General features: G+C 32.4%; 2 protein-coding genes and 1 non-coding gene across 4 annotated transcripts; all 3 read right to left on the bottom strand.

The window, feature by feature from the left end:
- Positions 1-3,123: 3,123 nt before the first annotated feature.
- LOC115700571 (dihydroorotase, mitochondrial) lies at positions 3,124-5,985 on the bottom strand. 2 transcript variants are annotated; one of them, XM_061102913.1, is made up of 8 exons: positions 5,685-5,985; positions 5,402-5,567; positions 5,069-5,250; positions 4,829-4,965; positions 4,454-4,619; positions 4,258-4,374; positions 3,864-4,024; positions 3,124-3,584 (listed from the first exon to the last, which is right to left on the bottom strand). In XM_061102913.1, the coding sequence occupies exons 2-8, from the start codon at positions 5,482-5,484 to the stop codon at positions 3,390-3,392; spliced, it is 1,041 nt and encodes a 346-aa protein (XP_060958896.1). In that variant the 5' UTR covers positions 5,485-5,567; positions 5,685-5,985; the 3' UTR covers positions 3,124-3,389. The 2 variants fall into 2 exon arrangements, with proteins under 2 accessions (XP_060958896.1, XP_030484011.2); XM_030628151.2 differs by having other exon boundaries at positions 5,402-5,504; positions 5,685-5,984.
- Positions 5,986-6,442: 457 nt separating this feature from the next.
- On the bottom strand, positions 6,443-7,198 carry LOC115700233 (G-type lectin S-receptor-like serine/threonine-protein kinase At2g19130). The gene is made up of 2 exons (XM_061103404.1): positions 6,956-7,198; positions 6,443-6,787 (listed from the first exon to the last, which is right to left on the bottom strand). Exons 1-2 carry the CDS (start codon positions 7,196-7,198, stop codon positions 6,443-6,445), a joined length of 588 nt encoding a protein of 195 aa, XP_060959387.1.
- Positions 7,199-8,564: 1,366 nt separating this feature from the next.
- Positions 8,565-8,652, bottom strand: LOC115701727 (small nucleolar RNA R32/R81/Z41). Its single transcript, XR_004008714.1, has one exon. It is a non-coding gene; the product is annotated as a small nucleolar RNA R32/R81/Z41 (small nucleolar RNA).
- Between the last annotated feature and the right edge of the window lie 5,396 nt (positions 8,653-14,048).

Below are 14,048 nucleotides of genomic sequence, written 5' to 3'. Positions count from 1 at the left end.
AATCTTCTTTTATATTATCTTTTCTAGATATTTTATCTATATTTTTCTTTTTTAAAAAATAAATAAAAAAATTATTAATATTCTCCCAAGATAGGTTTGTTAGAGAGATATGTGGCTAAGATGATTTTTTTAATTTAAAAAGAGATTATTAATATTTAAAAGATTGTTTAATTTTTTGGGTTTAATTATTGGGTTTATTTTTTAACGGGAGATCAAACCTAATCGTTAAATTTAACAGAATATTCTTTTATTTTTAAGTATATTCTGTTAAACCAAGAATGTTAAACCAAGAAATGTCGTTAGATAAGCACTTTTAATATATAAAGAAACATACCAATAATAATATAAAACATTTTATATATGTGTTTATTTTATTTTCTATTAATTAAACATACTAATTTAATAAACAAAATAATAATATTCACATAAGTTTATTATATCAGAGTGTGTTATGTTTATTTTTTAGAAAATAAATAATATATATATAAAAAAAATTGTTTATCTTTATCTTTTTTTTTATTTATTATGTCATGTTTATTTTTTCTAGTTAAATAATTTTTAGAGTTTATAAAGTTATGTTTGTTTATTTATTTTTTGATGTAAGAATTATACTTCAATAGAAAATTCGTTCACTAATTCATTAGAAAATAATCAATATATAGAAACAATAGAAAAAAAAATATATTATTTTAGTATAGTATAAATTGTCTATGTCTGTTTTTATGTTTACAATTATAATAAACATACTAATAATTAAAATACTTTGTATATATATGTTTATTTTGTTTTCTATTTATTAAACATACTAATTTAATAAACAAAATAATAATATTCAGATATGTTTATTATATCACTCTATGTGTCATGTTTATTTTTAGTAATTTTAAGTATTGATTTATATTTATATACACTAATGTTTATAATTTTGATATTGTATTTTATTAAAAAAATCTTATTAAATTATAACAATTCATACTAAAATGGATAATAAATATTTATTTTTTAATAAAAAAAAAATTAACTTGTTTATTTTTATAAAACTGTTTAATTAATTTTACGAAATTATTTATTTTGAGTTTTAATAAACATAGTTTATTATTTAATGATTAAAATGTATGATTTGATGTAATAAGTTTTCAAAATATATAAGTTTTTAAAATAATTTTTTTTTGCACATTTTTTGTAATTATTTTGTTTTTGTTGTACATTTATGAAAAAAGCCCATTTTTAAACTAATATACTACCTTTCAGTTATTTCAAAATATATATATTTATATATATAATACCTTTCAGTTTTTTTTAATATATTATTGCACATAAAAATGATATACTACTGTGCAAAATAACTATACCAAACACTTAATTATTCAAGGTTATAATTGTACTTTTATCATCAAATTTTTAACTAAAAGGACATTTTGTTAATTTTTTTTAAAAAATGGACATTTATTAACTTAATTGTTAGATTTATGGCCATTTTGCATCATCGCCCTTTTATAATTATTTCTTTTGATAAAGGAGATTCCAACTTAGGATTTTCTCTTTGTGAAGAAAAATGTGAAACTATTAGACTATGCCTATAACCACAAAATATTTTATATGATCTTCTTTCTATTATTACTAATTTATGAGGCTTTCTCATTTTGTGAAGAAAGTTTGATGATAAATATTTTTTAAAAAATCTCACATTGTTTTGGAACCATTTTGTATGTTGTCCTATATAGTATAAACAAGTCTATTTGTTTGATACACCATGATGTATTGTATTGTATAGTATTGTGTTAGATTAAATTGTATTGTATTAGTATTATTTAATACAATACTATGTTTGGTATTGGATTGTACTAATAGGTTGTGTAAAATTATAAATTCTTCACAATAAACTTGACCCCAACCCTGAAATTAGCTTAAAAATGAACCCTGACTAGGACTCAGACTCTAGACCTTGACCCCAAACTCGGACCCAGACCCTGATCTTAGTCCTAGTCTGGGTCCGGGTCTAGGAGCCGAGAATCGAATCTGGGTTCGTGGTCCAGGTCCCAGTTTGTGTCTAAGTTTGGGTCTGGGTTCGGGTCCAGGATTCAGGGTCAAGTTTGAGTTCTGGTTTGGGGTTCGAGTTTGGGTTCAGGTTCGGGGTCCGGGTACGTGTCCAAATTCAAGGTCGGGTTGGGGTTTGGGGTCAGGATCTAAGGGTTGGGTTCGGGTTTGGGTCTGGGGTCCAAGTCAGTGTCTGCGGTTCGGGGCCAGGTTTGAGTTCAGGTTTGGGAGTTAGGGTCTAGGGTTAGGGTGTGGGTTTGGGTTTGGGTTTGGGGTCTGGGGTTTGGGGTCGGGTCTGGGGTCCGAGTCTGGGTCCAAAGTTTGGGTCTAGGTCTGGGGTCCGGGTCCAACGTCCAGGTCCGGGGTTTGGGGTCCAGGTCTGGGTTCGAGTCTGGGATCGGATTTGGGTCTGGGTTCAAGGTCAAGGTCTGGGTCTTGGGTCTGGGTCCGGAGCTGGGGTCGGGGTTGATTCCAAACTCTTTGTAAATATTATAATACAAGCTAATACGAGTCATTTATTATGTATAATATAATACGACTCACATTGTATTAAAAATTATGGTCATAATAAACAATATAATGTTTTATTCAAATATAGTATTATTTATTATTTAATACAGTCCGACTTTTATACGGCCTACCAAACAAGTCCTTAAACTTCACTTTCATTTTCAAAATTAATTTTTTAGCAGTGGTTATATAATTTCTTTTTATTATTCAATCTAATCTTGTTTAATATAATTTTTTATTCATTGTTTTATCAAAATTTAAGTATTAAGAAAAATATATATTATAAAATAATAATTGTAAAAAAAAAAACTATTATTCATAACATGGTTATTTGACACCTTAATAAAAAAAAATCTGACATGTATATACTAGGTGGGTATCTTAAATATTATTTCTATTCAAATTATATGTGAGTTCTAAGGATTTGTTTTGCGAATTTCTAATAATTAAGTGTAATAGTGTTTATTAAAAATTAATAAACAACAAATAAAAATAAAATTTAAATATTTTTTTTATTATATATGAATAAATACAATATGTTTTTAATATATATTAGATGTAACTAGATTAAATCGATTTTTATTTGAATTTTGAAATTTTTTTCAATAATTAATCAAATCCAACTGAAATACAACTATTCAAATCCAATTCAGTAATTAGATGTCCAATCTTTTGTAATTGGATTGTATTTGACTGGTTTAGTGTAATTTGATCAATCCAATTGAAATACAACTACTCACAAACAAGTATTTCATCTTTATTTCATAACTTTAAACTATTAAATTCATAGGGAAAATATGATGGAAATGAGAATCATAACTTGTCCAAATTTGAAAGCTGCTTCAGTCCAAGGATGGTTTCCAATCAAGTGTTTCTCCAGCATACATTGGGACTAGTTCGCCAAAAGAATATGAGTAAGAATGAGGAACTTTCCATGGATTTTTCCTTAGTTTAATTTTTGAGTTGTTTCTGGAAATCCCATAGAAATCTGGCCCATTAAAGCTTGTAAAAGCCTCTAGTTTGTCAAGAGCACCAGCCTGAGACGATAAAAAATGTTGCACAAGAGATTAAGATAAGTCCCCACTTCAACATTAGATGTAAAATTGTAATAGAAAATGAGATATATATATAAGTATAGTTACTACTATATCATTAGGTAGCAGCCATGATTGGCTTTGTTCAATCCTTGATGAAAGCTTAAAGATTATCAAGCTTAACAAGTATGTAGAAAAGCTGAGTTGGGTTCATAATGTTAATATGTTACAGACTTACAGTGCTGAGGAAAGTGTCAGCAATGGAGAAACCAAAAGCATTACCTCTTCAAAGACTTTGGCATACGCCGATAGTGCCACAGGCGCATTGAATACACCAGCACAACCACAAGAACATTCTTTGCTTCGTCTCTCGTGAGGAGCGCTATCAGTTCCAAGGAAAAATCTTTTACTTCCACTGGTGACAGCAGACACTATAGCTTGTCCTAAATGAGAAAGGCCAGTGAGCTCATGAAAGGGAACTAAGAAAAGGACTAGTCATCTAGAAGAATCACAAATTTAAGGAACCATATTGAGAAAAATTAACAATTGAAGAAAAGAAAAAATCACTTTAACAATCCATCACATGGTACAAATTCAGAATGTCACCCTATAACAGACAACAAAGTTATTCTCATTGCTCTTTTCTCCCTTTGAAATCAAATCAAATGGAACTTACTGTGGATCTCTCTTTTGAGTATTGGGAGGCAATAATTATGAGGCTGCAATCCTCCTTGGAATATAGAGTTCCTATTAAGCAGAAGATGTTGTGGTGTGACAGTTGCAGCCACATAGCCTAACAAGACAAACAAATAAATTTGAGCTATGACTGAAAAAGAGAAATCACATTAAGCACTTCATATGATTAAACAAACCTTCTTTGCATGACTCCACAAACCTAACAGCATCCAAAGTGGTTACATGTTCCATCACAACTTTCAGCTGTGGAAGCCTCTCTATTAAGGGCCGCAAAATAGTTTCAATGAAAACCTTTTCCCGATCAAATATGTCAACATCAGGATCTGTAACCTCTCCATGAACCTGGAAATAAAGTATGTATGGGAGGTTTGAATGTAAGACACATAGAATGGACTCAAAACTCAAGCTAAGGCTGCACAAGTGGCCCTAACAGCCTTGATTTAGAGCCAGAGATCTACAATTATAAACTGGATTCAGCACAAGCCTAGCATAATTGGTACAAATAATCATTACTAACCATAAAAACTAGTTTAGGATAGTGAAAGTAATACCAATAAAGGCATATTTTGCTCAACCATTTCCTCAAGGACAGGTAGACATTTCCCAAAGAGATCTGTAACCCCATCTTGAGAATTTGTTGTTGCACCAGCAGGGTACAGCTTCACACCAAATACAACTCCACTTTTTTCTGTCATACAAAATGCAACAGTTACAAATAATAACTACAATTTTTAAGTAAATAACTTGAGTGTGTATGAATAAGAGAAAAGTATATAAAGATTATAACTTACTTGCAAGCTTGATTTCAGTGGGACTTGTTGTATCTGTCAAATAAAGTGTCATAAGAGGAGTAAAGGTTGAACCAGCAGGCAGAGCTTTCAAGATGGATTCTTGATAAGCCATTGCTGCAACTGTTGTTGTGATGGGAGGTTTCAGATTCGGCATCACTATTGCCCTTCCAAACAGGGATACACTGCAGGTTTATTTGACATCAGATTTAAGATTTTGTTGCAATTATGCTAAATGGTTTTCTTCTTTTAATTCTCCAATCACAAACCTTGCTCCAACATATAACTTAATACAATACAACCATGATTTTGTGAGTTCATCAAAACTTAACTTACCTGTGAGGGACTACAGCTTTGAGAAGGTCTCCATCACGAAGGTGAAGATGCCAATCATCCGGCTGTGTTATAGTCAACTCCATCTTTTTTTCCTCCGTAATATCTAACTCACATAGTGATAGTATAAAAATTTACACACACACACATATAAAGTCAACTGGGTCGCCTAGAAAATGGGAAAATATGTGTAGTTTTACTTGGAACAAAACCGAAAGTATAGCATTTGAAAAGAGAGAACTCAAAATTTGGAAGAAGGAAGACGATAACATAGATTGATTGCTACCTGGGTTCAGTGGCAGCAGCAGCGGCACCTTCTTTCTTGGAACGAAATCAATAGAAATGTAGGATGAAGATTTGTTCTTTCACCTTTCTTCCCTCAGCATTTTACAATGGAGAATATTGTTTGCACGTGCCAAATGTGCTTTGATGAGAGTAATCTAACATGTTAATAGAAAAATAAATTTAATGACAGAAAAGCTGTCATTGCCAATTGAAAGTGAAACAAATGAGCTAAGAATAATCAACAAGTTGGAAGCTGGATCGGAAAGGCATTTTTCTTTACAACATTTTCATATTCGGGGTGAGAAAGAATCAATAATAGAGAGTCATGGAACTAATACCTTTCTTTTTTTACCTTTTTCAGAATTAATATTGGAAATTCTTTAGAAACCCATTTCTATGCTTTATTGTTCTTACATTTGCTAAAAGTGGTAATAATAATATTCCATGTTAGGTTGTCATCAACTAATTAAGTTGGTCCAATAAGTTGACATAATTCACTACAAAATTTCTTAGACAGATACAATGATTACATCAATTACAACAAGCATAGATGATTATGGTTCCATCCATATACAGAACTACTCAAACAAAGAATGAACATGTTTTGATTTTAAGTAGAGAAATTGAATTACTTGGAGGTTGGTTCATCAATCTTTGACAATAAAACTCAACCAGAAGTAGTCTTTTGATGGTAATAAATTGTTTCCATAGAGATTCCTCATAACAGCCACTTTGCACGCTCCATTCATCTCTTATTTATCAGTGTTTCCCTCCAACCTTAAATCCAACAAAGGAAGAATATCTCTTCATGCCTTCCTCCAACTGTGTGTTGTTTCTTTCTCCTGGTATGAGCTCGAAAAGCAACATTCCAACGCGAATGAAGTCCCTGCCTATGAGCTTTGCAAGGCCGAAATCTGCTAGTTTTGGGTAGCACTCTTCATCCAACAAGACATTCTCTGGTTTGATATCGCAATGTATGATGCATTCTCTGCACTCTTCATGGAGATAACAAAGCCCTTTAGCAATTCCAATAGCAATCTGGTACCTCGCATTCCAATGTAAGATGGTCACACTTTTATTGAACAGAATTGACTCTAGAGAATCCTATGACATGTAATCATAGACTAGAAATCTTCTTTGATGATTCTGTGCAAAATCCTCTAAGACAAACGAGATTAACATGTTGAATTGTTCCAATTGTCTTCACTTCTGTGTGAAATTGCATCTCTGCTTGCTGCAAACTCTTAAGTTTGTTTACAGTTATGAATTGACCAAAGTAGCTTTGAGAACATAACCAAAGCCAACGTTCTTTGTTTCAGCTTTTAAATCTCTGTACCTGTACAGGACCAGAGAATCCTCCACTCTTTCAAATTCACTTACATAGTGTCTCATTCTCACCAATAGTAAAACAATGCCTAAGACCTTACACAACAACCAACCTGCAAGTATTGCAGCAACAACACAAATGGTTTTTCTATTTGCAGCCTTATATTCCCATAAAGGAAGCTTTCCCATTTTAATGTGAATATGGACCAATTTCGCGGGCGAAGGTGGGACTATAGCAACTAAATTATCCATCCATGTAAAGCATTTGACATCATACGAGTAAGCATTGCAAAAACACTTAAGCAGGCTATTCTACATGCTTCAGTGCTATTAACTAACAAACATATCATTTCCAGCCATGCATCATTGTAAGGGAGTCATCCTCGCACACCCATCTAAGTCATCTCCCAATTATTCCCAAGCTTTAGGCCTTTTGGGTTCAAACCCTTCTAAGCAAACACAAAGAGTACTGTTTTGTATATGTTGCGAACACTAAAAGGGCCACATAACATATTGAGCTTGGCCAGTCTATTGGGTGATAAACACAAATTCACAAGCCATTGCCTTGAGTTCTCCTTCCACACATAACATAACTTGCCAGTGGGTTCAATCTTCAATCTAGTAAAAGCATTTGGGCCAGTAGCAACAAATACAAAATGGTTGTCATACTCTTTTGTTACAACTTACAAGAGTAATATTTGTGATACTATTTTTATCTTCACCACTACCACCACCACCACCATTACCAACACTACTCTTTTGTTACAACTTACAAGAGTAATATTTGTGATACTAAACCATATTTACAACTTACAAACTAACACAAAAAAATCTTCCACAAAGTCATTAGTTGGCCCTTGGAGTTTATTAGTTAACTATTTGTGATACTATTTCATGTAATTAGAGGGAATAGGCATATATATGAGTTGATATTGAATGAATTAGTTATTCTATGGAGTATGAGTGCTTGTAATTGACAGCATATTGACATTAATATATGAGGGAGTACTTGACATTTTTGTTGGTGACAGTAAATTGATAAGAAAAACTGGTCATTTATGATTAACAATTTGATTGAAAATAAACAAAGGACTTAATTTCCACAAAAATAAAAATAAAATACACCAACTTGTTTTTTCATTTTCTTCTACAAGAGTTATAATTCCACATTTAGTTCAATATTATGATATATTTAATGATCCAAGCATTTTTTTTTTCTTCTTTAGAGTCATTGCTCGTAATGACGTTAAAACAAAAGGTTTTACTGATAGAAATCGTGCTCTGTATAGACTGTATTCATATTTGACTTTAGCATAAATCAAACTATCTGGTGCTTATGATAAATTGTTATTGTTAGTTTTAGATTTACTGTATATATGCAGAAAGCTAACTAGTAAATATGAAGAAAATTTATGAAGTGAAAGCATTCAGAAATTGACCCAACATTAAACCTAACTTTAAAAAACCAGAGACAACTTATATCAGACTATGAGTTAGACATAGAATGAAAATTTGAACAAACTCCTACTAATAGTATAAAGAAAATAAGAAAAAAAGAAGAATCAGAAAGAACGTAGCGATTTTGATCCCATGAACTACTAACAGTAGCCATCATCCGCATATTACTCTCATCATGTTCTTGTTTACAATTATTGTCTTCCACTCCTATTTATAGCAGGAGGCTAACCCTAAGCCCTACTCTACCTGTTTGGTTAAGTTAATGAAACTATCCCGGACAATATAATGTTCATGTTTGCCCTTTGGCTAATTAGCAATTTTTTTCCCTTAAACTTTAACATGTACTAAATCATGCTCCTGAATTTTTTTTGCTGTTAAAAATTTCTCCTGAACTATTAAGATTGTTAAATTTAAAAATTTTTGTCTAATTTTAGTAAAAAAAATTCTAACATGGATGAAAGTTCAAGAGGTATTATTTAGTACATATCAAAGTTTGAGGGGCACGATTTGGTAGATATCAAAGTTTGGGGAGCATGATTTAGTACATAAACAATCATTAAAACAGTAAAAATATATGAAATTAGACATAAATTCTTAAATCTAACAATCTCAATAGTTCAGGGAGAATTTTTAACGGCTAAAAAAGTTCAGGGGACATGATTTTGTATATGTCAAAGTTCGGAGAAAAAAATTACTAATTAGCCTTTTTTTTTTCTTCTATTTTTTTTAGTGTAGGGTAATGGTATTTTTACAATCAATTAATAGCTTGTAATTTAAAGGTCTTGGGTTCGAACCCATGATCTCTCCTTTTTTTTTTTTTCCATTTCTTCCTCACTACTAAGCTAGCCTTAGTGGCTTTTTTAAATTTTATCACTTTATAATAATCTTTTATTTCTATTAAATTTAGTTTAATTTTATTAACAAAATCTTAAAAGTACACGAAATACGATTTGGGCCAGTTTAACATGCTGTGGGGGAGAAGCAGTTTAAGTGTGGTGTGAGAAAAAATAGATGTAGTAAAATTATAGAAAAAAGCTTATCTAAGTGTTTGATAAATTATAAATTTTAAAGTGTTATGAATTGTTAAGATTCTATTACAATAATAATAAGGAATAATTATATAAGGCACTATTTTTTATAAAATATTTACATTTTTACGTTCAAAAAATATTTTTTTTTACATTTTTACGGTTTTCCAAAAAATAACACGAAAACAACATAAAATCAACAAGAAAACTACATAAAAGTAACATGAAAATAACATCAAATAAATAACAACAAAAAATAACATACAGATAACAAAAAATCAACAACAAATTAACAAGATTACAACATAAAAAGACCGTGTTTTCTGTAAATATTATCAAAAAAATCGTAAAAATATTTAAAATTCTGTGAAACCGTATTTTTGTAATTTTTTTGTTGCTTTTATGTTTTTGTGAAATAATCCCTAATAATATAATCTAGTCCATTATAATCACAAATATATATAAAAAAATTATGTTGATGTGGTTTGTTAAATTGTTAATAATAAAAATATATATATAAAATATTTTCTTAAATAAAATAAAAAATGTAAATATTATTTATTTTAAATATTTTTTTTCTTAAAAATAATTTTATTTTTTTTAATATATAATAAATAATTAAATACATTTTAGTACAAAATAATTTATTATAGTCTTTTAATTAAGACAATTTTTTTTAAAAAAAGTTGAGTTGTACCAACCGTAGCTTTTAGCTGTACTTTCTACATAAATTCATTTAAAAGCTACTTTTTAAGTACCTACCAAACATTTTTTTTATCATAATTTTTTTAAAAAGTAACTTTCAGTTTTTCTAAAAACTATGCTAAATAGACCTTTAATATATGTTAAAGGCAATGAATCATTTTATCCATTTTATTTTACCACATTTATCATTTTAGATTATTATTTTATTTCTGACAAATTTTACTTTGATTTTAAATTATCATTTATAATTAAAAATATTATTAGCAATTAAACCTTCTAATTTTTACACTTTGTAAAAACTAATATTGCAACCTAAATTTCTAGTGGCAATATCTATCTTTTTTTTAAATAAAAATCATAAGATCTATTAATTAATAAATTCGTTCAAAACAATAGAACACATTTCAGATGAACAATCCTTCAACTGAAGCACACGACCTGTAGAGAAATAAGAGTCTCTTGCCAATCAATGAGCCAACTTATTTACAGATCGTTTTACAAAACACAAATTGTGAAAGCATAAATACCGCTCTGAATCGCTTGGACACACACCAAGCTATCTGTTTCCAACATATCCCACGAATGAGTTGCAATCCAACTCAATGCTTCTTTAATGCCTATTATCTCAGCAATTTCGGGTTGAAAACATCCAATCTTCCCCTTCTTGAATGCTTCTACCATAGCACTATGATGATTCTGAACTACACAACCCATGCCAAAAGACAAGACTCGCACCAGAAAAAACTAAAAAAAAAAAAAGACTAAAAAACCATGTCAAAAGGCAAGACTAAAGAACCATGTCAAAAGACAAGACTAATGGAAAAACTAAATTAGTTTCAATACATAAACATAATCACAGCATTAAAATTAATTAAAGAATTAACTCCTTATAATTCTAACCACATAAATATATAAAATTTATTATAAATACACAGGTAAGAGTTCGTGGCCAGAGCTAGTGGGAAAGGATGGAGAAGAGGCAGTGAAGATTATAGAAGAGGAGAACGAGAATGTGAAGGCGGTGGTGATTCTGGAAGGGAGTATTGAAGTGGCAATATCTATTAATTCTCATTTTTTGATGAAAATATATATTTTTTTAATTAATCAGGAGATTTATTAAATAAACTCACTCAAAACAATAGAACGTACTTTAGAGGAACAATCCTCCAACTGAAGCACACAACCTGTAGAGAAAAAAGAGTCTCTTGTTAAGCAATGAGCCAACTTGTTTGCAGATCGTTTAACAAAACATAACTCAACAAAAGATAAAGACAAAAGCGAATTCCTAACATCTTGAACGATAAGACCAAACTGGGAGGCCATAAAGACTTTACTTTGGACTGCTTGGGCACACACCAGACTATCCGTATCTAACACTACACTATCCCAGGGATGAGTCGCAATCCAACTCAACGCTTCTTTGATGCCTATGATCTCAACAATTTCAGGTTGGACATACCCAACCTTACCCTTCTTGAAAGCTTCTACCAAGGTTCCATGATGAACTCGAGTTACACAGCCCACTCCAAACCGGCCCTCTTGTTCAAATAAAGCCCCATCAACATTAACTTTAATCTTGTTTAACACGGGTGCAATCCAACGCTCACAGTTCCGCCCCCCATCGTTCAAAGGAGACAACGAAAGGCCCTTCTTTTCCTGAGCAAATTTATATTGATCAAGCATGTTCCTAGCTGATGTAACAATATTCGAAGCAAGCCAACTCTTCTTTTGCCAAACAAAGTCATTCCGCGCACGACAAATTGCCCAACTCACCATTGCCGCTTCCTCCATTTCAACTTCGCGTCCCCTAGCGAAAATTCCCAGCAACCAGCTATTGAACGTTGCAGCCCTAGCCCCGACATCCACTATGTTGCGATGCCAAGCAGCCTTTGCAAACGAGCATTCCACCAACGCATGTTGAACAGTTTCAGAACTAGAGTGACACAAAGGGCAGTCGGCATTGATAGGAACATGACGCTTTTGGAGTTGAGAACAAGTTGGAAGCACACCCGAAGCAGCTCGCCATAAAAAATTACTGATCTTAGGAGGAATTTTTAATGACCAAAGCCGCTTCCAAAAATTAGTATTAGCATCTTGACACCAAGCACCCTTAGATTCTTGCAAGAATTTATATGCACTTCTAACCGAATAATTCCCACAAGTCTCAAGTCGCCAACTCCAACCATCATTAGCAGCCGAATCACTAAGCGGAATGGATAAAATAAGGTCCTGATCGCGGCCAACAAAAAGGTCCCTCACAACATCCTCATCCCACACGCGAGTACCGATTTGGAAGAGACACCTGACCGACTTATTCACAAGAGGAGGGTGCCGTGAGACAACATAGTTGTTCAAATTATGTGGAAGCCAAGGATCATTAAGAATGGATACATTTTCCCCATTAGCAATTGTTCTTTGAGCACACGCGTGGATAAGATCTTTTGCTTCAAGGATACTACGCCAAATGAAACTAGCAAAATATCCTGTCAGAAGGAAATAATTCCTAAAAGAATTAAACATCAGAGGACATCTGGCAAGAAACCGATGGATCAAATAGAAGCAAGACATGGAAAGGAAACACACTCTACCCCTGCTATAACAAGACACGTGGCAGACATAATTAAGAAAAAAATAAAGGACACGCGTCAGGCAAATACCAAAAAGAAGGACATGTCACACATGCAAACAAAAGAACATAGAACATAAATAAGAGATTTTTTACATAAAAAAACGGGGTGAATTAACATCTAAAAAAAAAAAAAAAAAAAAAGAGAGAGATCCCCCACAAAAAAAAAAATTGACTATTTTTGGTCAAAATAGTTTGGTGCCGTCTATGGGAACCCAGTTTTTTCAGGAGATTTTTTCGTCATGAGATCGCACCAGTCCACAGAAACCCCCCGGTTACTTTAAAGAAATGATGACAAATGAACAAGAAAAGCTCACCCCCAGATGATCCTGACAATTCTCGAGAAACTCCTAAAAAATACCGAAAACACTAGCAATGAAACAACACTCCAAAGCCCACCATGGCATGAGATTCTAGAAAGATTAAAGCATCAAGATGACATGATGGCAACACAAGGAGCAGAAATCGCTCTCCAAAAGGAACACATCCAAAGGCTCAAAAAATGAAAATAGCCAGATGAAAGTGGTTCTCGAAGGATATCAACACCCACCACATGCAGAAGAAATAAACAATCAACAAACAGGATAAACCACTCAAAAAGGAAACAACGACAGCAACAACCACACCAACAACTGTACCAACTACATGCATGAAGGGTCTGTGAGAAAAGAAAACCAAAGTGGCACAAGGAACAACTGAATGTTGGCAAGAACAGCCAAGGAAAACCAGGAAAGAAGTGGAAGAGATAACAGAGGCAGAAGCGCTCTGCACGGCTCCCAAGAAACAAACTACTAAACCAATAGCCACGAAAAACCCCTCAACGATGACAGAAAAGTTGCAAGAAATGATGTGGAATAAGTTGTTGGCCTTGAAAGCAAAAAAGTCACATGGGAATACACAGCGATTGGGCGAGGATGGAAGGATCCACCCACTCCCCCTTTGGGAATCACATTATGCGTATAGAAGCTTCGCAACGTTATGTAGCCCCAAAGTTACTAGAATATAATGGAACTGGAGACCCATCGGAGTATGTGTGTAAGTTCAAACAGAAGATGCTTACCGTGTAAGTTCTTTTGGAGGATTTAGAGGCCATAAAGTGTAAAACCTTCACGCAAGGACTAAGGGGCCCCGCTCTATGATGGTTCCACAACCTTGCTTCGGGTACAATAAATTCGTACCAAGACTTGATTCTTATTCACTACTACAAATAACCCTTTTCATG

The sequence above is a fragment of the Cannabis sativa genome, chromosome 8 (genome assembly GCF_029168945.1).
Source record: "Cannabis sativa cultivar Pink pepper isolate KNU-18-1 chromosome 8, ASM2916894v1, whole genome shotgun sequence".
Classification (NCBI taxonomy): Eukaryota; Viridiplantae; Streptophyta; class Magnoliopsida; order Rosales; family Cannabaceae; genus Cannabis; species Cannabis sativa.
Note: the sequence above shows the minus strand (reverse complement) of the source record. Positions and strands in the feature narration are given on the sequence as shown.

Coding starts and splice junctions, on each gene's coding strand:
- LOC115700571 (XM_061102913.1), bottom strand. CDS start 5,484: ATGGAGTTGACTATAACACAGCCGGATGATTGGCATCTTCACCTTCGT. Junction 4,966..5,068: donor CACTGAAATCAAGCTTGCAA/GTAAGTTATAAT, acceptor TTTGTATGACAG/AAAAAAGTGGAGTTGTATTT. Junction 3,585..3,863: donor ATGCCAAAGTCTTTGAAGAG/GTAATGCTTTTG, acceptor TTATCGTCTCAG/GCTGGTGCTCTTGACAAACT.
- LOC115700233 (XM_061103404.1), bottom strand. CDS start 7,198: ATGGGAAAGCTTCCTTTATGGGAATATAAGGCTGCAAATAGAAAAACC. Junction 6,788..6,955: donor ATGTTCTCAAAGCTACTTTG/GTCAATTCATAA, acceptor TACATGTCATAG/GATTCTCTAGAGTCAATTCT.